At 41.7% G+C, this 25,056-nt stretch overlaps 1 protein-coding gene across 3 annotated transcripts in view; it reads left to right on the top strand.

Annotated features, from left to right (window-relative positions):
• GRIN1 (glutamate ionotropic receptor NMDA type subunit 1) overlaps positions 1-25,056 on the top strand; it is a 778,837-nt gene that overhangs the window by 708,220 nt on the left and 45,561 nt on the right. For all 3 annotated transcript variants that reach the window (XM_078642154.1, XM_078642156.1, XM_078642155.1), the window contains one exon: positions 24,169-24,198. In XM_078642154.1, coding sequence (XP_078498280.1) covers positions 24,169-24,198 — 30 coding nt within the window. The remainder of the gene's footprint in view (positions 1-24,168; positions 24,199-25,056) is intronic.

Raw genomic sequence — 25,056 nt, 5'->3', positions numbered from 1 at the left:
TTTTCTTCCAAATAGTACTTAAAAATATTATATGTATACTAATGACTCTGTTGATAATACTAGTGAAGCACCAAAACTAAACAAATACATAAATAAATAATCAAAATGATAATGATAATAAAAGTATGATGCCATTAAAGCTTATGATAACACATTTGTTGTCTACACTGTGGGAGTTTAGTTTACTAAGCCATCTTCTAGTATAATAAATCAATGGTAATCTTATTGCTATTAATGATGTCAACAATGTTATTAGTCAGTAGTAATACCATGAATGATATTATTGATAGTAATTCCATAAACAAAAACAACATCAAAGACTTAACATAATTAAACAATTGCATATAAATATGCTATAGTTTTCAATGTTACACCAATAAATGATAAAGAAATCAAATTTATAAACTTTATAAAAAATTTAAATATATAACTTTTTATCAAGTGCACTAAATGTGAAATACTAATAACAATGTTAATGAGGGTGAATTTATTAATTAAATTAGTATTATTTAATACACTTTTCGAGGAGTTAATGTACTTTACATTTTTATTTTATTATTTCCTGGTTAACAATAAATATTTTCCATTCATTTACATGTAAGTAAAACTTTAAAATATATGTATTTATTTATGTTTAAAATGATACATTAGTATTGCATTTTCCTATACTTTTCCCTAGGGATTTCCATTTCTATTGTGAGGTCTCTTCCCCGGTGGCAGACATGTCCGCCAAGTAGGTGTAACGTAAAATACCTATGTAAAGTTATTTCTAGTTATTCTACAGTCATGAATACCATTGTATGGAGTCTCCACCCACACACTGGACAGTGCAGAGACACGTAACTATGCACCTGGGTGTGAATCTCCCCTCAGAAATGATGAAACGCACGAAAAGTGTAAAGTTACACCTAGGATTAGTAGTAAATATGCATGTATGTAAATGTACATACATAAATTTACCTTTTTGAATCGGACCCTAAGAGTGTGAATAACAATGTGAATAATGATAATAATAGTGCTATCAGGATTATAGCAATTAAACTGATATTAAAAATTAAAAATGCACACAGTTGTTAATAAAACAGTGATTATAATTAATTTTAATTATTAATAGTAAGCATACTGATGACACTGCTGATAATACTGCTAAAACACCTACATCAAATTTTTTATGAAGTGATGATATTAAACGAATTGCCCCATTGCGAGAGTTTAACTTGCTGAACCAGCTTTTCAGCAAAATAAATCTCGGCTAATCACATTGAGCAAGGAATTGATAATATATCCAACAATGTCAATATTCAATATTAATATCACATATGATGTATTGTTAGCAATGGTATAAAGAAAAATATACTAATTGGGTAAATAACAATGCTGATACTGATAGTAATAGTGAGCTAGATAGATAGCTTTATTTGATCATCAAAAATTACCATGTCCAAGCTATTAAGAATACAATAAATATGTGGGTATGATAAAAACATAAGACAATCCATCAATACTTACAATTTCAGAATTTCTTACATTTTTAAGTGGAAAAAACATAATTCCATCAGAATTTAAAACATAAGCAGAATCCTATGTGGAAAAGCATGTTTCAGAAAGGAACAAACACTAAAACACACTAGACTGGAGCTAATGTGTTGAAGAAAAAACAAGGCAAGCTTGCACTTAACTAGGCCAGCACTCCTCAAAACAGGAATTAAAAATGTTTTTGTACTAATACGATAACCTTTACATAAAAGAGTTAAATGTAATAAAGTTTGAAAAGAATGCTCATCACAGATACATATCATCATGGCTGAAAAGTAAAACTGGCACTGAGGGAAACATAGGTGGCTTCTGATAGTCCCAAACCTAAATTTAGTCAGTAAAATCTAGTCCTAAGTATTAAATACCATATCGAAATATGGCTCTGGACCCATGGTGGCTCGTATAATAGAGTGTGCAGCATTTATTGGTTTAGTTAATTCTACTGTCTTCATTACGGACCCAAAATTCATTTTCAGTCAACATTTCTATTTTATGCTTAAATCCATAGAATTTAAAAAGATCATTTTCTCTTTTATGCTTGAATCCCTAAAATGTAAAAAGATTAAAGGTCTTCTTACCTCAGTACAGAACTGTTTAATTAAGGGCAGCCACGGGATCCAAAGACTCAGGTTGCAAGATAGGCAGCCGTTATTAACCTCCCTGTTGAATATAGCATGTGGATTACACCTGATAAAGCACCATAACAATAAAGGGGCTAAAGTATTATAATCCTCAACAAAGGTCAGTCCCATCTCCTCATGAATAGCATAAACTGGACAGCTGACTGGGAGGCCTGAAATGTGCCTGCAAACCATGTTTTCTTCAGCCTGTAGAGCCCTCACTTCAGATACCTGATTCATATGTTAATACTGGTAAGCACTTTCTCTTGTATACGTTTTGGGGTGGGGTGATACATTTCCTTCCCATAGAGGATGCAACATTAAATAAGAGCAGAGCAGCATTAGAAAATCTCTGTGTTCTCTTGGCTAAACACATTGCTGATGAGCCCTGAAAGTCAAACGTTAGTTCCAAATAAGGGAGCTCTTGAGATCTCTGTGCCCTGCATGGCCTAGCAATTGTAATTGTTCTTGGAGGTACAAGTGCAGGTGAAGGATGATGAAGGATTAGATTATTTTACACCACCTTGCTGTTCTCGACCTATCGGCTCTTTTGAAACTTGTGGAAGTCTTTGGAGTATCCATTGTAGCAACATGGTGTCAGACACAGACAAAACATCTGCAACTGAATTAAAAAATATGTATGTGGACAAGCCATAAGTTCTCAACACTTTGACTTTTTCAGAGTACAATTATGCAGATAAAGTTTGTTTATAATATCTTCCAATGGTTGAAGATTTGCAAGATGTCAAAATTCTTTTAATATTTGTTTGATTATCACGCCATTCCTGAACAATGCCTCTGCTTATCTCAGGATTAACCGTACTGGGTACTAGATATCGGCCCACCCAACCATAGAAGATAGATAGTATAGAACTGGAGTTGTGGTAACACAATGCAAATTGGCATAATGTGGTTTTCGTCTCATTTACTGGGTCAGTGTTTTAAACTGTAGTAATAAGGCCATCAGGATGGTTGCAGATTGTCTTTATAGCAATCAATCAATCAATCAATACATTTGTAGAGCACGCTACTCACCCATGAGGGTCTCAAGGCGCTGTAGGGAGGGGGGGGTGCCGCTATTGTTTGAATAACCAGGTCTTGAGGTGTTTCTTGAAGGTGAGATGGTCCTGGGTCAGTTGTAGGTGTGCGGGGAGGGAGTTCCATGTCTTGGCTGTCAGGTAGGAGAACGATCATCCTCCGGTGGTGGTTCTGCGAATCCGTGGGATGGTGGCGAGGGCGAGGCTGGTGGAGCGGAGCTGGCGGGTGGAGGTGTAGAACGAGAGGCGGATGTTGAGGTATTCGGGGCCTATGTTGTGGAGCGCTTTGTGTGCGTGGGTGAGCAGCCTGAACGTGATCCTCTTGCTGACGGGGAGCCAGTGCAGGTTTCTCAGGTGGGCGGATATGTGGCTGTGGCGAGGGATGTCGAGGATGAGTCGTGCGGTGGCATTCTGTATGCGCTGCAGGCGTTTCTGAAGTTTGGCTGTGGTTCCTGCGTATAGGGCGTTCCCGTAGTCCAGTCGGCTTGTGACGAGGGCCTGGGTGACCGTCAACAACATATGTCTTGGAGTGGGGCAGTCTGCACACCTTCTCAGCTATGGGTACTGGTTGCACAGCCAATTAAAAGTCTGTTCTCAAGAAGTGTTGGTCTTTGACATGTTTGTTTGAAAAAGCTATACTAGGACAACAACCATGCTGCCTATTTATTCTTTAATACCTTCTGCAGACACACATAACCTATTTCAAGTCATTTAAGTCCTAGCAAAGTTTATTAGAAAAATAAATTTGAAAGCCATATAGTTATTCTGTTCTAAGGCAACAAAAAAGGATCAAAGAGGATTATTTCTAGGAGAAGATGGCAGCTATGGAAACGAAACCAATATTTTTTAAAGTTCACAAGCCCTGCAATTTGCAAAGCTTTGCAAAGTTCTAAAACAATTGCACAGTGGATGCTCGAATGTGACCTATAAGCCTCTTATACCATGCAGGATAATGGAAACCAATTGGTTACGTATGCTTGTAATGTGACTATTGGCATAAGGGGGAAAAGCCCAAAAAAGACTGTATCTTGAAGAACATTCATTAGATGTACATGTTACAATGGGGTCATCAATAAAGTGTGTTAAAAAAAAAACAATTGCACAGTGGATAGTCACTGGAAATCACATCTTTGTACAACTTTTGTCAAATCCTCTCTGCGTTGCCACTGTATCAACAGAGGCAACAAAGCAAATGGAGTATCCTGGATTCTCCTGACAGGCTTTGCAAGGATTCTTGGGAAATGTAGCACTTTGAATTAACCTTCTACATCCTAGTTCAAAGTAAATAAAGCTCATCACACTTTTGATGAATACACGGTAATTAGACTTTGGGTCGAATAGCACAACACGCAGTAGGGTAGGTTCAACTCCCTGAAGGCCATGGGATCTAAATAAAAGTGGCAAATCTACACTTGGAGATTTAAATCTATGTCTGAGTGTAGATTTACTACTTTGTCGAATTCACAAACATTTCCAGGACTCTGCTTGGAATGCTGCATTAGATGCAGGGTACTAAGCAGATTCCTGGAAAGTAATATAATTTTTCAATCAGAATCCTCTTCCAGATGAACATAGTTCTCCTCTCAATGTTGCTCAGGAATGCCCTTAGTTCACTGTTTATGGAACAGCACAATGCTCTTTGCTTCCTGCCCTATACTAAATTCTCATGGATTTATTAGTAACTGCTTTGCTCACTGTTACTTGTAAAGTGCCATGCTGCCATGTGGCTAGGTCCGTGCTCTACTAAATACTTTAAATACATCAATCAATAAATACATTAAATGAAAACACATTGTTTAATTATTTACCAACTTACACGTGGGCTCAATAGAAATGAGAATTACTTGTTTATTTTCTAAGAAATCGGTGTAGTTTCAAATTGAAATGAAGGGGAAAACTTCTTGTTTAAAAATCTTCTTTGGAGCCCTGGAAGACTATTTTAACCTAACAAGCAACTAGGTTCAACAAGGATAGTATGGCTCACCAAAACTGCATATCCAGCCCTTTCTTTCTTTTTTGTACTAATATTAATATTAATAATTATTGTTAACAGAGTACATGCAAAACATCATTCTGATTCTGCCCAAACCACTATTAAAAATGATGGGATCGATTATGATGGCGGATGGACCTGCGTCCGTCCACCACCCCCGAGGTGGAGGGACCGTCCGCAGGGGCAGTGGCGTTCCCTCCATAGGAATTATGATGTGACCGCCACCCTGGCGGTCACATCCCGTATATTTAACATTGCGGTGGGTGCTGCTTTAAGCAGCACCCGCCGCAAAGTTAAAAATTCATGCTGTGCCTTTGCATGCACAAAGCGGCAGCACCGCGCGGTGCCTGCCACATTGTGCATGCAACTGCAGGGGGGTACCATAGGTACCCCCCCATGTGCACCTCCCACCACCCCCCCTTCACCCTGGGGGCCCACAAAGGGCCCCCAAAGAAAAGACCGTATGCCTTTACACGGCGGCAATGCCGCCGTGGAAAGGCATTGGACTGCCAGCATCATAATATGATTTGCGTTGTCTCGCAGCCACCGCCACCATATGTGAGCACTTTTTCCGCCGGTCGCAAAGGCGACCGGCAGAAAAGTGGCGGATGGTCTTGCCGTCCGCCGCGGACCCCCCAGCCATCCGAATGTGGCGGGGGGTCATTTCAGGGAGAATGGCGGACGGATTGCCCCCGCCAGCCCTGCAGAGGCAATCCGTCCGCCATCATAATCGACCCCCTATATTTGTACATGCCTAGAAAAATATCACCTTTACAAAGAGGACACGAGCAGTCAGTATAGATCTCCATGTAGCACTGATATATATTGTCTAACCACTTCCCTTTATGCAATACGCCTTGCTATCCCTCCTTAATATGTACCTTGTCTCCAGAAATGCATGCAATTGTGTTATTGACACATCCAACGCATCCAAAACGCCTCAGCCAGACTCATACTGGACATCCCCCGTCAAGCTCACATTTCCGGCCACCTGAAAGACCTCCATTGGCTTCCCGTAAACCAGAGAATCACATCCCGTCTCCTCACCCACGCACACAAAGCCCTCTACGACCTAGGTCCAGAATGCCTCAACAACCGACTATCCTTCTACATACCCACCCGCCAACTACGATCATCCAATCAAGCCCTCGCCGCAATTCCGCGCATCCATAGATCCACCATGGGAGGAAGATCCTTCTCCTACTTAGCGGCCAAGACGTGGAATTCTCTCCCCTCTCACCTCCGTGTTACACAGAACCACCTCTCTTTCAGAAAACAGCTAAAAACCTGGCTTTTCGATAAATAATGCACCGCTCATCCCCTCAAGCGCCTTGAGACCCTCTGGGTGAGTAGTGCGCTATACAAATTCTTGAACTTGAACTTGAACTATTGATAAAGGGAATCCTTCCATATCTGAATATTGGGTTCTTTTGGTAGGAGCCCCATGGCATGGGTTTGTTATTGAGACTAGGACACATACAGTTAACATTTCTGCTATTATGATAGTACTGTTGAAGGCAGATTTGTCTACAGTACTGTACATTAGTACTGAGGGCCACTCTCCAGCAAGTCCACTCCAAGTTGGATAGAATATTTTATCTTTCTTCCACTGGACTCTCTGGTCTAAATACTTCAAACACAGTGATCCCTAACTTCTAGTCTTGGTTTACGTAATTTCCCAAACAGCAATCTTTGTTAGACCTGGCATCCTTGTTGTGGCTTCTCCTGTCTTTTTTGCATCTACCTCCTGTATTTTTTACTTTTATGCTGAACTTTGTTTTTGCTGCTTTAGGTAAACTGGGTACTTTACCACTGTTGATCACTTATAAAGTGCAAGTGCTCACTGTGTAAAGTGTAATCCTAATTAGAACTCCCTGATTGACGTATTTGATTGAATAGAAAGGGCACTGTGTGTGCATAGGGCCTGTAAATCAATTGCTACTAGCGGGCCTGCAGCACTGGTTGTGCTACCCACATGAATAGCCCTACAAACTTGTCTCAGGCCTGCCATTGAATTGTCTATGAGTGCATTTTAAACTGCCATGTGAACCTGGCAAGTGCACCCACTTGCCAGGCCCCAACCTTCCCTTTTACTACATCTAAGACACTCCTAAGATAGGCCCAGGGTACTCCATGCAGTGAATGTGAAAGGTCGGATATGTACTGGTGTGTTTTACATGTTCTGATTGTGAAATGCTACAATTTCTTTTTTTACCATTGCAAGGATTAGCTCTCCCATAGGCTATCATTGAAGCTGCCTTGTAATATTTTACAAATGTAACTTTCAATTGGGAACAGCTAGAGATTTGCAGTTTGGGCTCCCTGGGCTGTAGATTTGAAAACACATATTTTAGGGAAGGTGGTTTTTAAAATGTGTGTTTGAAAATGCCACTTTAGAAAGTGGGCTTTCCTTGTTTAACCATCTTGTACCTCTGCCTGCCTGTGGATTTAATGTCTGGTTTAGACTAACAGGGGCCTGTTTGTGCATTCACTCTAGACAGTCACACAAAGGGAGGTGAGGGGTGCACTGTATATCCTGATGGCCCATCACCAGGCTGATGGGCCTTCCTGAGCTAGAGTGGTGGGAGGAGCTGTCACCTGCACCTGAATAGGGCTGTTCCTAACCTTTCACAATGCTGTCTCCATCCCCCTGGAGTGTGTCTGGAGCCATGACTAGGCTAAACAAGAACTTGTGCAATACAAAGATAATCCTTTGAAGAATGTCTACTTTAAAGAACAAAAGGGGTATGAGTATTGGACCTAAAAGATTATCAATGCCTCCTTAGTCCAAGAAACTATTCCTGAACTTCTTAAATCAGGTCAAGTTTCCCCTATCCTAAAAAAGATCACAGCGGACCCCACGGACCTAATTAACTACCGACCAATTTCCAACATCCCAACTCTGGCTAAACTCCTAGAAAAATGTGTTCTCAGCCAGTTAAACAAACACATCACCAACTTCCACCTGCTCAATAAATTCCACTCTGGTTTCCGGGCAGGACATAGTACTGAATCGGCTATGACCTACATAGTAGATGACGCACTAAGAATCTTAGACCAGAACAAAACCTGCCTACTTATCCTGCTTGACTTATCTTCGGCCTTTGACACCGTCAAACACGATAATCTTCTAGATCTCTTGCAATACAGAATGGGCTTATCGGGGTCCTTAAATCTGCTGGCTTGACAGCCACAGAGCACAAAATGGCTGGAGCATTTGTCCAAGTTCTTAGGTGTGTGGAAAGTAAATGGCAATCATTTCCCTTTAAATTCTGACACTTGCTCAAACAGAAGCTATGTTCTTTTAATACATTCCATGAGTCCTTTATGTCGTTTTTAAGCTGGATCATGGGCAATAGGCCTTTTCAATTTGGTTCATAGTTTCCAATATGAAATTTGAAAACCTATGCCATTGATGAAAATGGAAATTATTTTACTTTTTTATCAGTATTTTATAAACAAGCATTCACAAATCCAATAGCATAGCACTAGCATAAATTGGGTGACACCTATTGGCTTTGCAAGTGCTTATTTAGAACAAGGGGGTAGCTACTTGCAGAAGTAACTATTTGGTTGGAGAAAGAGTAGTCCACCCATTCAAATGCTATAGTTTTTCACCCTGCCTATTTCAAGTAAATTTATAAACTCACAGGTCTATGCCATATATGCTCATAGCTTAAGGATGCTCTCCTAAAAACAATGATTAGCAGTTAAAAGAATCCCTGCTTAAGGATTGGAGCATACCTTAAGGACTTACTCCTATGCCGGGTCAGACGTCACTGCGGTCACTGTGTTCCTTTATATTGTATCCCTCACATCTGATCTATTATTTATGCGCTTTGTTTAGGTTGCGTTTGGACTGTTTTCACCCTGATTAATTTATCCTCATTTATGAAACCTCTTCATGGGTGCACATTTTTCCTTATTTATCCGCAGAGCACCCTACTGTCTCTTTATCGGTCTAGCTGGCACCTATGTAATCTATGCCCATTATAATTAGATGTGCTTTCTTGAGGTTCCATCTTTAACCCCTCATGTATGTATGTCTTCCTACCTGTAGGTTATTTTTAGTGGATTTTGGTTGTCTTCCAATAAGGTTTTTTGTTTAGCTTTCCTAATTTAGTCCCTGCTCTTCTTCTGTTTGTTAGTGATTCTTAAACACAGTAACTGCTGAAACAAGAACCTCTGTTTATGTTAAGGCTGTGAAGAATTAATAAATCAATGTATGTCAGGTGGTATTCATCAGGTTTACCACTTCTGGCTGTATCTCAGATGTGAAACGTGTTAACAATTGCAGGCTTTTCCATGATCAACCTTATATTGTTGATTAGTCCAAAAGACGAGAAACATAACAAAATTAAAGAGGATAGTTTTTACAATCCTTGCTAAAAATTGCAATACTTGAGAATCGAGTGGCTCCTCATTTCAAAATTTCTTGGCCACTTAACATATACGCCTTAAACTGAAAACTTGCTTTTATATCCTTGTGGTAATCCAGCCAAAAACCTTCTGACTCCAAAGTGCCCACAGGGCTGTCAATTGTTCAGGTTCTGGAGGCACCTGTCCCCATTAAAGTTGAACCCTGGAGTTTGTCCCCTTTTTGCTTTGGATTACATTAGTCAAATATTGTTCTGATGGCCCTTCATCCAGTAGCACTTGAGTTAATCGGGAAAACATGTTTTGGGGTTATTTATTTGCTGTTTAGTCTTTAGTGTGACAAAAACTCCATTAGTTATTTTCTGTGCATATGTTGTTTGACCGAAATATACGTACAATTTTTAATCTGACCTGATAATCTCCAGTATTCCTTGTTCTTAATAGAGTGTTAATCCACTCTAAAATTATTTTCCTTCTGAATTTTGCTTGATAACTACGCCTCTGAATAATTTCTTATATGGAGGTTGAAGATCCCATTTAGGGTAGCATTGCATTCAGGTTAGACCATTTGTAAACAGTTAGACCATTTGTAAATAGCGGAATCTGTCATTTGTACTTTAAAGGTGTAGTTTGGTTTCACAGAAGAAGCATGAAGACCCCCTCTGTTATAGCAAATGTGAAAATAATCTAATTTCCCCAGGTCTTTGCATGGTATTCGTTTTAGGAACCCATGCATATTCATGTTACTGAAAATATACTTACTCGTACTGCCATTCAAGTGATGCAGACCATGTTTACCACCCAATAGGCTGTCTGCATTGTCTCCCTTGTCCCTCAAATGACGAATTTAGATGATAAAGGGAGCGTTTCAAGTCTCTTGGGGAAATCACTTATACACAATTGCCCCATCCCAGTTTCCATATGAGGCTGGATGTCATTTGGGCTACAGAAAGAACATGTGGCTTATTATTAAATCAAGGAAAACAAAATATCAGTGTGACAGAGTATCCTAGATCTGTGATAAACCAGCAATGTCAGTTTCAGTAAATATATTAATGACATAGAAGTGACACAAATACGTATTTCAAAAAATATTGTTAAGCTTGAAGAGCTCTAAGGTCTGCTGGAACAACAAAGCCTACACTATCTCTGATCATCCTAAACTAAGTGCCTTGCCTAAATGCCTGGCTCTTACTTTATATCTGCCTTTCAATATGAGTTTTTGTGTGTATTTTTGCTAATCTAGATCTCTAATCAGCTTGGGGTCATCTGACCTCAAAGTACTAAGTCAAGGCATTGCTTTAATGAGATAATATTTCAGTGCGAGGACCAGAAAATATCCACTGTGATCAAAATGCCTCAGACTTTGTGTTTGTTTTCTTGGGCTTCCAACATGCTTCCTCAACAGAGAGCATCCCAGATATCGATCCTACTGAGAAGCCTTATTTTCCTTATCAATCAATCAGGATGTTTTCAAATCAAATAAATCTAATAACAAATTAGAATAACTAATTCGTAAATAATTGCCATCTTATTAAGTTTGCAATATTGAAATATTGCATCAAGGAAATATTGTTCACCTATTGGGGGCAATCCATTAAAATGCATATTTAGCATAGATTAAATTTAGCGATAGAGATATTCCAACTTAGGTGGAAACTATTTAGCTTCCAATATAAGACCTAGGATGGACAGATATATACATACAAAAAGGAGTGTCAACTGGCAACCCTTCTTACTCTATTCTATGTGAGAATCTCCATAGTGAGGTTTATGCTGATCCTAGCAGAATTCTGCCAAAGTTAATATAGTTGCAAGTCAAATTGTCAGGGAAAACACCCAAGGCTCAAGTAAACAAGCACGTGAACCTTTGATGATTCAATCTATCATAAGACAGGGTAACTGTGCATACAAAACAACGGACCAGACACAAATATTAAGGAATGTTGCGTTATGCAGATTTGTAGAGAGCAGTATAACCCGGGAGAGTATCCTGGTGCTGAGCAGGTATGAGTCTAGACAACCTAGGGCTTAGTAGGACTTCTCGAAAAGCAACACCTACAGGTTCTTGCAGAATTTGATAAGTGAAGGGTCTGATGTGTAGAGGCAGGTCATTGCATGCTTTAGGAGCGATGTAGGTGAAGGATCTACAGCTCTGGCTTTCTGTATGCATGGGGTTTGTGCAAGTAGGAGTCCAGACGAGCAGAGTTGCAGAAGGTTTGTGAAAGCAGAGGGACTGTGGAGGTATGCTTGGCCAGTGTTATGTAGTGCCTTGAAAGTGTGGGGTTAGGTGAACTGGGGAGTCAGTAGAGTTCCTTCAGGTGTGCCGTGATGTGAGTGATATTTTCAAACAGACAAGGGGGACCAGAAATAATGGCCGAGGACCTCGGGTAACAATTCTATTTCAAGGAACAAAGGTCCTATGCAAATAATCATGTACACAAAATAATTAGAATATAACCAACGATGGGTTACTCTAGCCATCCAGTGTACAGACGGACAATGGAGTTTTATTTTTACAATGGAGAGAATAAAGTCAGAAATACTTTGAACAGCATAAATAGTGAGGCACAAGCCTGTACCTTTAAAGAACCGGGAAGTGTGGGGCAATGGGGGAACAATACAGAAAATCGAACCAAAACAGAAATACAGGCAAAGACTTTGAGCTTTGGCCACCTGCATTCAGTTTTAAATAACAGCATGTTTTGACCAAGAATAGATACCACAACAGTTAGGCACAATGGACATTTGTGGTTCTATTTAGAAATGTCGACGTTTCGATCCCTTGCTCATGGTAAACTGGGATCATCAAACTACACTAGGGAGGGTCAGAGGGAAAGTTTAAAGACCGAAAGTGCTACGTCCCTCAAAGTACTACACACCAACTTAAGAGTAACACTCAGTCAAAAAACCACTCAACAAATGAGGGTTGAGAAAGTGTGTGTGCTGCTTGTCAAATCAATACCAGGACACCCTTGCGTTGGTTACAGTGTTCCCATCAGGGTTCCAACCTGTACCGCCCTTCATCATTTGGGAAGGCCACCATAAGTACACAGGGAAACCCCATATACGATCAGGCATAGCATGGTGGAAACCAATGCCCAATGAAATTATGACAGGTCGGTGGCAGGGTGTAACCAGTAAGCAGTGCTAAATAATGAAAATAAAATTTTTCAAAAAGTGGTGATGTTAAAAAGGGGTAGAAGAAGGAAAATAAATTTATTGACAACCTTCAACTCCCACTCTCTAAAAACAGTGCAAAAAGGTAGTGTGAACAAATAACTACCTCGACAGTTTATAAAGTCACGGTCGACATGTTTCTGCAGCTTCTACCAGTGCCCCGGGGTCGCTCGCTGCTTCTTCAGGACCTATCCTGCTACTGCTTAATTAGTGCAAAACAAGGAAACTTAAATAAAGTAAATTTCACCTTACATTCTCCTGAGCTTTTCTGTTGGAGGAACCAGTGGATTTCGCAATACAGCACACACACATAGAAAGGAAGAAAGAGAGAACAGGCCTATTAGCGAAAAGCTCTCTGGGCGAGACTCAGATATCAAGCAGGGTCTCGCAATCAATGGTCTATAATCCATTGTCTACCACACTTACTTTGGGATACCAACAATTCCCAAAAGAGCCAGATTGTCTCTTAGGTACAAAAAACACTCACCCCATGTTATGGAGAATGCTGCCCCACCTCACCCGGCATTAGCTCAGGTACTGCGGAGCCCCGCTCTATATGGATCACAAACACATAAAAAACCAGAATTAATTAAAGGAAGTACTAAAAGGTCAAGGCAAGCCACTCGGCTATACGTGGCTTACAGAGGCACCAGTTCTGTCTGATCGCTCACCTCTCCGTCGGTACTCCTGACGTCCAACTGGGCTGTCTGTGGGAGGTACCGACGGGAGGCGTCGTGTTGTTTAAATAGATTGTGGATCTTAAGGGTGTACCAGCACATACCGTCAATCCGGACGCGCTGCCCCGCTTCTTGCTGCTCGCAACAGTCAGTCCTCTTCCGGGTCTGCCAGAGGAGTGTGCTGATTGGCTAGCGCAGTGCGTGACGCGGGCGCGTCACGCCAGGAAATGTGGGATTTGTGGTTTCAAAGCCCTCGTGTATGCTTTATACAAATATCTATGTTATTGCGCCGAAGAGGTCACATAGACTATTAAGATTTTTTACATATTCACTCAGTGCTAGGGCGCAAAATGTCATGGCGACCTTATTGTGATTGTAAAAAAATATTTTTTAAAAACACGGAAACAAGAAATAGATATTTTCAAATGTTCAATCTACATAGGATTTAACAAAGCTTAGCGGCAAATCCCACATGACAACGAAGGAGGGCATCGAACCCAAGACCTTATGTTTTAATAGTAATGGCGCATCTGTGTGAGACATAGATGCACCCAGGCAACAAAGATGTACAGTCACCGACAGCCCATCCGCCACACACATCATCGAGTAATCAGGTCCTGATACTGTCAGGTCGTCACGGAAATACCTCTCTTTGGGCATCTCAGTCTAGGGATGAAAAAGCACAAATTATCTTGTGCCTCTAGCTCTTGAGTGACATCCAAGGGATGTCTTCATTCAATCCCCGCTTGTCTGTGCCCAACTTATGGACCCATCGCTGTTCACGCTGGAACAGAAAGCTCTTAATATCAGTGGTATGGGCAGGTATTAGAGGCTGCTCTATCACAGTCCAATGCAACTCAGACGACAAATGCTTAGCTGTTAAAAAGTGATTCGTCAATCTGGTCGACTGTCTTGAGCACCGAATAGAGCTTTTGTGCTCACAAATGCGTGTCTTGATTTTCCGGGTAGTCATACCCACGTACCTCTTATTACATGGGCAGCTAATTAGGTACACTAAATTAGAGCTATTACAGTTTGTGAACCTGCGCTGTTCCCATGGTCTCCCAGTCCCTATATCTATAGTTAGGGATTTCGTTGTGTTCGGACAGGCCGCGCAATTGCCACAGGGATGGTGTCCTATGGCCGCAGGCATATCCCATAATGTGCCTATTGCTCGTGGTATGTCCCCTTTGGGACGCGTGTGAACCAATCTATCCTTCAAGCTCTGCCCTCTCTTGAAGGCGAACAGTGGGGCTGGAATAGTGTCGCCTCCAGTGTTCAAAATGCCCCAGCGTTTCTTTATTATTTTCTGTATGGCATTTGATTGCGGAGTGAAGGTACTCACGCAGGTCATTCGATTGTGTATGGGTTTGGGTGGCAATATCTCCAATAGCCCCTCACGGTTGTTATTGGAGGCTCTCTTTTTTGATTTCCGAATTAAGCTTTTGGGATAGTGTTTTTGTGCAAGGTCTTCTGTGAGGCTGTCGGCATGATGTTCAAACCGTTCTTTCTCCGAGCAATTGCGTTGTATGCGCAAAAATTGCCCATAAGGCAAATTATCTCGAAGAGATTTGGGATGACAGCTGTTGTAGTCAAGTAATGAGTTACGCGACATCGGTTTGCGATACAGCTCTGAGGCCAAACCAGTAGTCGTGGGTGTTATCAATAGATCGAGAAACGCTAGATGAACTCTACTCTGCTCCATTGTGAAGCGTAGAAAGCGGTTTCTTTCATTCAGCCACTCATGGAATCTGGTTAGTTCCTCTTCACTCCCTCTCCAGATCACCAAAATATCGTCAATATACCGCTTCCACAGACGCACCTGGTCTGTGAAAGGGTTATTGTCAGAGAAGATGTGCTCTGTCTCAAAGTTATGCACATACAGATTTGCTAGCGACGGAGCAAAAATGCTGCCCATGCTCGTTCCACTGACTTGGAGATATAGTGAATTTTCAAATTGAAAAAATTTTTCCGTCATGGCTATATTGGCCAGAGTCATTATAAGATTGACGGGAGTGATGGAATCTAGATCTCTCTCTAAGAGGAGCATTTCCACTACCTCTAATGTCTCTTTCTGTGGAATTGAGGTATACAAACTCTCCACGTCGAATGATACTAAGATATCAGTGTTGCGATCAAACTCAACGTCTCTCAATAGTCTCAAGACATCCTTCGTGTCTTTGAGATACGTGGGCATAGCACTTACCATTGGCTTTAGAAACACGTCGACGAAAGTCGACAGGGGCTCTAAAAGGGAGCCAATCCCCGAAATGATGGGGCGACCGGGTGGTGGTCGCTGGGGTTTATGGATTTTGGGTAAGTGATAAAAGTAGGGAGTTCTAGGGTTAGCAGTGCAAAGGAACTGTCCTTCTTTCGCTGTAATCCAGCCTTCGCTAAGTGCTTCCTCTACTATCTCTGCTATTTGCTTTGTTAGTCTAGCAGTCGGATCTATGGTCAGTTTTTGATACGCAGCGGTGTTTTGTAGTTGGCGCAGACATTCTTGTCTGTAAGTGTCAGAATCTAATAACACCGTCGCCCCGCCTTTATCGGCCGGTTTAATGACCAAGGCGGAGTTGTTCGCTAAACTCGTGATCGCCTCTTGTTCTTCTCGTGAGATATTTTGAAAGGGTCTGTGCTCTCTCTCGAACAACTCTTTAAGATCTTGGTCTACTGCTTCCTCAAACGTGATGACTTTAGCTGGCATCCCTACTGTCGTGGGATTAAACGTCGAGGGTCGTTTGAGGCCCGTGTTATCGTCTCTTATAGTCGTTTGACTGGGAACCAGTTGTTTGTTTGCAAACAGGTAGTGTAATCTTATTTTACGATAGAACTTGCCCATCTCTATTTGCGTGAGAAAGGGATCACTCCTGTTGGTTGAGACAAAGCCTAAACCTTTATTCAGAACTTTCTCCTCCATCCCTGTGAGTTGGTGCATACTCAAATTTATTACGATGTTGGACCGCTCGACATCCCGGCTTGGTCCTGTCCTACTACCTTCCCGCTCCTCAGTCCCATTGGCTGAGCTGGTGGTGGAGGGACGGTCCAGCGTACGTGACCTTGTTGTGCCGTCCGTTGGCGTCCTCTCCCTCTCCGGCCAGACCCTAAAAAAGGCTGCTGGCCATAGTTTTGAAAGGATTGGTGTGGCTCATACATCCCCATCATTGGAGGGTAAGGTCCCCATGGTGACGGTTGCCACCACGGTGGTGGTGGTGGTCCAAACTGTTGACCATGACCTCTCCAGTTTCTCCTGTTGTTTCCTCTTCCTCTCTGTTTCTTAGAGGAATCCCCCTGTTGAGGAGTGTCCGAATCACTCGATCCGGTGTCAGAGGCGGAGGAACCATAGTTAGAGCTACCTTTCTGGTTATTCTTGTTGTATGTTGGCGGAGAGTAATCATCACTAGTGTAGGGATAGATCTTGGTAGTACTAAAATTCACCAGATCTTTTTTGAATTTTTCTAGTTTCGTAAATAGAATTGAGTCCCGAAAGTCCTTGCTGGTCTTATTGCCTTCCTCCTGTTTCTTCGTAAAGATTTTACTAGACGACAGGGTCGCTCTTATTTGGCCTTCAAGAGTCTGGATCTCTATCAGAATATTATCCGCTGTTCTTTTGGCCGCCTTGATGATCAAGACAAGCCAATCGCGTGTACAACGCCACGCGATGAGATACCAGTCTTTGAGGAAGTCCTTGTCGTCTAAAAATAAGCGAGGAGCATTGGTGACTATCAGCCCACTCGGGGCACAATTGCCACGCAGATACTCCGCCATAATGGTGCCATGCACACATACCCTTGCTTGGTTTTTTTTAAGTGTAAGAACTTTGGTCCAGCCTTCATCAGTATTCGTTTGTGCAGTCGGTACCATGTCTACAATGCTCGGATTTTCAGATAGGATATTCTGTATTTCCTCCTCACCGAAGGCTAAGCCCAAGTTCATTGCCATGTCTCTTAGAAACCACGTCGTCTCAAGGCCTAAAAACCTCAACCTAATATTGTACCTCAACTTCAATCTCCTCTAGCTACGTGTATGTGTGACTAGTGTTCATGAACTATACATGTAGACACTATCTTTTTGAAAAAAAGACGAAATTTAAAATTGACCCGCAGCCATGCGACTGCTCAAACTACAAACTACACTAGGGAGGGTCAGAGGGAAAGTTTAAAGACCGAAAGTGCTACGTCCCTCAAAGTACTACACACCAACTTAAGAGTAACACTCAGTCAAAAAACCACTCAACAAATGAGGGTTGAGAAAGTGTGTGTGCTGCTTGTCAAATCAATACCAGGACACCCTTGCGTTGGTTACAGTGTTCCCATCAGGGTTCCAACCTGTACCGCCCTTCATCATTTGGGAAGGCCACCATAAGTACACAGGGAAACCCCATATACGATCAGGCATAGCATGGTGGAAACCAATGCCCAATGAAATTATGACAGGTCGGTGGCAGGGTGTAACCAGTAAGCAGTGCTAAATAATGAAAATAAAATTTTTCAAAAAGTGGTGATGTTAAAAAGGGGTAGAAGAAGGAAAATAAATTTATTGACAACCTTCAACTCCCACTCTCTAAAAACAGTGCAAAAAGGTAGTGTGAACAAATAACTACCTCGACAGTTTATAAAGTCACGGTCGACATGTTTCTGCAGCTTCTACCAGTGCCCCGGGGTCGCTCGCTGCTTCTTCAGGACCTATCCTGCTACTGCTTAATTAGTGCAAAACAAGGAAACTTAAATAAAGTAAATTTCACCTTACATTCTCCTGAGCTTTTCTGTTGGAGGAACCAGTGGATTTCGCAATACAGCACACACACATAGAAAGGAAGAAAGAGAGAACAGGCCTATTAGCGAAAAGCTCTCTGGGCGAGACTCAGATATCAAGCAGGGTCTCGCAATCAATGGTCTATAATCCATTGTCTACCACACTTACTTTGGGATACCAACAATTCCCAAAAGAGCCAGATTGTCTCTTAGGTACAAAAAACACTCACCCCATGTTATGGAGAATGCTGCCCCACCTCACCCGGCATTAGCTCAGGTACTGCGGAGCCCCGCTCTATATGGATCACAAACACATAAAAAACCAGAATTAATTAAAGGAAGTACTAAAAGGTCAAGGCAAGCCACTCGGCTATACGTGGCTTACAGAGGCACCAGTTCTGTCTGATCGCTCACCTCTCCGTCGGTACTCCTGACGTCCAACTGGGCTGTCTGTGGGAGGTACCGACGGGAGGCGTCGTGTTGTTTAAATAGATTGTGGATCTTAAGGGTGTACCAGCACATACCGTCAATCCGGACGCGCTGCCCCGCTTCTTGCTGCTCGCAACAGTCAGTCCTCTTCCGGGTCTGCCAGAGGAGTGTGCTGATTGGCTAGCGCAGTGCGTGACGCGGGCGCGTCACGCCAGGAAATGTGGGATTTGTGGTTTCAAAGCCCTCGTGTATGCTTTATACAAATATCTATGTTATTGCGCCGAAGAGGTCACATAGACTATTAAGATTTTTTACATATTCACTCAGTGCTAGGGCGCAAAATGTCATGGCGACCTTATTGTGATTGTAAAAAAATATTTTTTAAAAACACGGAAACAAGAAATAGATATTTTCAAATGTTCAATCTACATAGGATTTAACAAAGCTTAGCGGCAAATCCCACATGACAACGAAGGAGGGCATCGAACCCAAGACCTTATGTTTTAATAGTAATGGCGCATCTGTGTGAGACATAGATGCACCCAGGCAACAAAGATGTACAGTCACCGACAGCCCATCCGCCACACACATCATCGAGTAATCAGGTCCTGATACTGTCAGGTCGTCACGGAAATACCTCTCTTTGGGCATCTCAGTCTAGGGATGAAAAAGCACAAATTATCTTGTGCCTCTAGCTCTTGAGTGACATCCAAGGGATGTCTTCATTCAATCCCCGCTTGTCTGTGCCCAACTTATGGACCCATCGCTGTTCACGCTGGAACAGAAAGCTCTTAATATCAGTGGTATGGGCAGGTATTAGAGGCTGCTCTATCACAGTCCAATGCAACTCAGACGACAAATGCTTAGCTGTTAAAAAGTGATTCGTCAATCTGGTCGACTGTCTTGAGCACCGAATAGAGCTTTTGTGCTCACAAATGCGTGTCTTGATTTTCCGGGTAGTCATACCCACGTACCTCTTATTACATGGGCAGCTAATTAGGTACACTAAATTAGAGCTATTACAGTTTGTGAACCTGCGCTGTTCCCATGGTCTCCCAGTCCCTATATCTATAGTTAGGGATTTCGTTGTGTTCGGACAGGCCGCGCAATTGCCACAGGGATGGTGTCCTATGGCCGCAGGCATATCCCATAATGTGCCTATTGCTCGTGGTATGTCCCCTTTGGGACGCGTGTGAACCAATCTATCCTTCAAGCTCTGCCCTCTCTTGAAGGCGAACAGTGGGGCTGGAATAGTGTCGCCTCCAGTGTTCAAAATGCCCCAGCGTTTCTTTATTATTTTCTGTATGGCATTTGATTGCGGAGTGAAGGTACTCACGCAGGTCATTCGATTGTGTATGGGTTTGGGTGGCAATATCTCCAATAGCCCCTCACGGTTGTTATTGGAGGCTCTCTTTTTTGATTTCCGAATTAAGCTTTTGGGATAGTGTTTTTGTGCAAGGTCTTCTGTGAGGCTGTCGGCATGATGTTCAAACCGTTCTTTCTCCGAGCAATTGCGTTGTATGCGCAAAAATTGCCCATAAGGCAAATTATCTCGAAGAGATTTGGGATGACAGCTGTTGTAGTCAAGTAATGAGTTATGAGTGGATCATCATCAGGACTAGAAAATAACATTTGCCTGGTTCAGAACATGTTTGTGCCAGTTGGCAGAAGTATCAAAAAATTGGAGTTTGTGACTTCGAAATAGCCGGAATAAGATCGCCACAGCTCGGTAAGTAGCGATAACAACATGAATGGTTGCCCTGGAGGTAATGGAGGGAGAGGGCTGCCGCCGCTCTCCTCAGTACGCTCCTGTATCCAAGATTGGGGATTGATTGACTGCCGTACCGGATTAGGTATAGGGCTTGCTCCTTAGGATTGCATGATGGCTGGAATCAGGAGACAGCAGTGATGTGCCGTGGGGTTCCTGGCGTGATAGCAGGTGAGTGATGGGAGGCATAGGAGGTTGTGAGTGATTCTGGCCACAGACTTCTGGTGAGTTTCTTGTTGATCCCAGCATTGAGGGTGTTCCCATAGTCCAGCTTGCATGTAAACAAGGTATAAATGACAATTTTCCAGATGTTGATTGCGAGCCATTTAAAAATCTTTCTCAGTATCTTCATGGTATGGAAGCATGAAGCAGGAACGGAATTGACTTGGGTGGCAAAGTCATGTTTGCTGTCGATGATGATCCAGAGATTTTTGGCTTTGTCGACCTTAACTCTGTTGGGGGCCAGATGGATTCCCACAGTGATGTGTTCTTGAGGGCTGCTGCATCTCCCTTGCCCAGAGTCATGTATATGTCATCCGTGGCAGCAATTAGGGCAGTTTCCATGTTGTGGTTATGTCTGAAACCAGATTGTGCTGTGTCAAGCAGTTGGTGGTCATTGAGGTATTCGGTAAGGTGTCTGTTGATGTGTTATTGTAAGACCTTGGCTTGGAATGGTAGAAGTGAGAACGGTCTGTAGTTAGTGAGCATTGAAGGGTCCGCAGTAAGTTTCTTCAGCAATGGGAGACAGATGCTTGTTTCCTAGGGGTAGGTGAAATTTGCTAAGATAAATAAAAACTCCATGAGATTCAGCGGAGGTCCGCCAACAGGCAGAAAATATGCACATCACATTGCCCGTACTGCAATTTAGCACCAGTAGCGCAAGCAGTGCTGAAAAATCTGCGCAAACAGCAACATGCAGTGCGCAACAGTGCGCAGTCATTCAAGTTGATTTTGCTGCCGCTTGAGTAGAAAATCTACTCTAGCAACAGCACATCTTTTTGAGAAGCAGCCCTCTGACCATGCCCACTCATGACTGCCATGACTAGGGGATTCTGAATCTCGCTCAAGCTCACATTTTTGAAGCCTTGTGGGGAAAAATCCACCACGCATTGATTGCCAGAATTTGGCCGGAACTCTGCGTTACAAGAGTAACACGGAGTAACAAAAGTTTGCCAATTCCATGGGTGGAATGGGACATTCCTCCCACCTCTAGAGTTTCCAAGCACCCTGGATGGTCGCAGTAGAAGTGGAGGAATTCAAAATGGGTGGGAGCCTGGTAATGATGGGTTGTAGTCTTCTGGAGTAGGCGTGATGAGGGGAGGGGTCCAATGGGGCCCCTGGATATATGGACTTCATGGTGGTTGTAGTTTCTGCTGAGGTGATGATGGGCCAAGATGTTTGGATTGTTTCTTTGGATAAGACCGGGGGACGATAGGTGAGGTCTTTCAGGTGTGATTGTGGGCTGCAGATGCTGTAAATGGCGGTGAGTGTGTTGCTGAAAAATTGAGAGAGATTGTTGTAGAGGTCCTGAATGTGTTGTTGAGTTGAAGGCGGCTGATGGTGATGGGGAATCTTTCACAGTGGAAAATATTTATTTGCTTCTGTGGGTGCTGGCCTCAATGTAGTCTACAAAAGCGGCACGTTTTCTGGCAGGTACATACATATACTGTCACAGACCTTTAAAAACAGTTTGGGAGAAATAAGTTTATAAAATGGTTGAGCAAAAACTAGGCCTAAAATCTTTCCACTAGCTTTAAGGAATGCTTTGAGGACAGTAATTACCAATTACCATGTAGTTTACATTTTTCTGTCTAGGCAAATGTATCCTGCCCAACTGTGTACAGTCAGTTCCCTGCACTAGAGTGATGGTGTGAGGACAATGCTCACTCACTATCCTTCCACACATATCAAGAGCATGTAGACTTTGAAACATCATAGAGCAAAATAAAGGAACAATCAGGAACGGAATTAGTTCACTCGAAATCTGTCCTATGGAGCAGAAATCTAACAAAAAACTCTATTTATCTTTCCAAGGTTCCAGTTGTTGATTGGTCAATTAACTCAAATACTCAAGAGGTTATATTGGACAAATCAATACAATCAATAAAAAAAACGAATTACCTCCAGGGTCAAAGATGAACATAGGTAGGAATATCTTGGCAATGTATAATAAAAAATGTATGTCCTCAATTGATTAATAAGCATTCCATGGGTATTTTGCATTACAATCACTGGTGTGTAACACAAAATCATCAAGATGTGTATGTTATGTCAGAATGGTCTAGTCTAGCTACGTAATCAGATGCACAGCACACGTTTTAGATTGAGATAAATACAAGTTCACGAAATCACTTGCATAATATTGTTCTTGCCAAGCCTGAAGAGGGACTATATGAACACATAAGAAGATTTGTGCTGGATTGAACCTATATTCCACAAGAAATAGTCAGATTAAGTCATCATTTGGTCTATGATTAGCTCGTTCAATAGCTGTTAAAAAAGTACATACCAAGTAAAACACATGTTCATGCATAGCAACAACTACTGCAGAAAGCAGAAACTGGAATTTGAAACGTTTACCCACAAACATGAAACAGATCTTGATTGTTCAAATTTCCCATAAACCCTGGAGACAACAGACATAGTGGAAAGCGAGTTTCAAGGATAGAAGTTCAGTCGTATGTTGTAATATAGCCTTAAGAGGACTGGAAATTATAAGCTTGTTTCAGTGTGTCATCACTAGATGTGTTTTTCTTTTGGAATTATAGCCAACAAAATGAACTCTACGGCCTTAATGAGTGCATTCAGTCATAATAGTCCCAAGTGGAACTACCCGTACATACCTCACAGTTATTATCTCTTTGATCAACTTCCGTTTTTCTAACCTGTGAAGAAGGAGCAACGTTGTGATTATCTTAGTGGTATTAAGTAAAACCTTTGGCTTGTTCACCCTTGCCAGGAGTTTATCTGTTCAATTATTATGGAAATAATCTGTGTTTTCAAAAATCATTTTTGGAAACCACAGTGTCCAAAAAAGGCCATAATAAGTTCTCTCTTTAACTCTCAACAGGTTTAACGGAAATGATCAAGAAGTTTTGCAAAAGCAAGCACTAAGGGAAATAAGATGATGTAGAAATAGAAGAAACTGAATTCTATTTAAGGCGGCTTACCAGTTAAATAATGAGTAAAACTATATAGTCTGATAATTGGAGTTTTATTTACTTGAGCAATGACCCCTTTTCATTCCTTTCATAGAGAAGAAAGAATGGGAAGAGATTGGAATTTGTGCTCTAGCTATACAAAACTTTATAAATAAATAAAATGCCAATTACCATAGAATTATTTGTATAACTATCCACCGGAGTTGATCCAATCACTATGCTCACATCACACAATGGACTTTGAGAGCTTATAACAAGATACAATCAGATCAGGCCCCACTGCTGCAGAAGACAAAATCTCATTTGTGACATGGAAAGACAAAGAGGTCTTAGTTATGCTTTCATTATTCTGAACAATTTGCACTTTTAAAACAATAAATTTGAATACCTTTTTGCTGACTACTGGCTTCTTACTTCTGGCTATAGTAAACATTAGTGAAGCCATTTGTGAGCCAGGTGTAAAATTAGAAATTTACAATTTTTTTAGATTCTTAGGCTTTGCAGCTGAATCTGAAAATTCATGGAGTCCTTAATCCACTCCGTAATCATCTAGACCATTGTTATGTGGTGGTGCACTGGACTTTAAATTTCTTATTCTTTTACAGTGACCCTTTGTCCTTTTCATATTTTTTTCCCTAGGACGAACACACTTCTGATTGTGTTGAAGAGGTAAGGACAAGCCGATATCAACATCCTCCACCCCGTCATGTGCAATAGGAATGGGTTTCAGTTCCTCTGCAATTTTATTAAAGCAGGGGGAGCATGTAACACATTCTTGCTCAACTTCTCAATTGATGAACTAGAGATGTAATTGGAGTTAAGTATTTCAACCAGAACAGAGCTTCCAGGAGGTGTCACAGATTTCCTAGTAATTGGACCACGAGTCTCAACATCTCCACTTTTGGGAGCCGTAACCCCACAAGTTTTCAAGGTTAGGCACATATGAAAATTATTGTTGTTAATAGTCACATTCATCGCCTCAAATGTAGAAGCAATTCATTCAGTATAGCTAAATGTTTTTAAGTATGTAAGTAGTGTGCCTCATGTAAACTCACAAGTGAGGTAAAGACAAATGCTTAGCATCCAAAATGGCAAGGGTGAACAAGGATCTATTCTAAATAAAGGACTTTTCATCTGCAGCGTGATTATTCATATTAGAAAATAGGACTTAGCATGACCTGAGGAGTTTCTGCTACAGAGAACTATTTTACATGAATACGAGAACAGATCTAATTTATCTCTGGAATCAATTGAGGCATCATATCCCCCAACAGCCACAAAATTATGTGTCTGAGAAAGTCTAGAGTCAATAGGCCTAAAATCATTCTGCTGTTCAAACCCTCCTGGGAGAAATCATTTGTCTCGAAGTATTCACATTCAGTGCTCAAATCAAACATAATTCAGGATTCCTAGGCCCCTAGATAAGCACACTTTCCCCACTATGCACAGTTGCATGTTAAGGCCTTAGTTTCACCACAGAGGAATTTTGGAAGGTCCTGTTTACTTACCAGTCGAAATGGAAAAGTA

This window comes from Lissotriton helveticus, chromosome 5_1, assembly GCF_964261635.1.
Source record: "Lissotriton helveticus chromosome 5_1, aLisHel1.1, whole genome shotgun sequence".
Lineage (NCBI taxonomy): Eukaryota > Metazoa > Chordata > Amphibia > Caudata > Salamandridae > Lissotriton > Lissotriton helveticus.
This window is presented reverse-complemented; position numbering and strand designations above follow the sequence as displayed.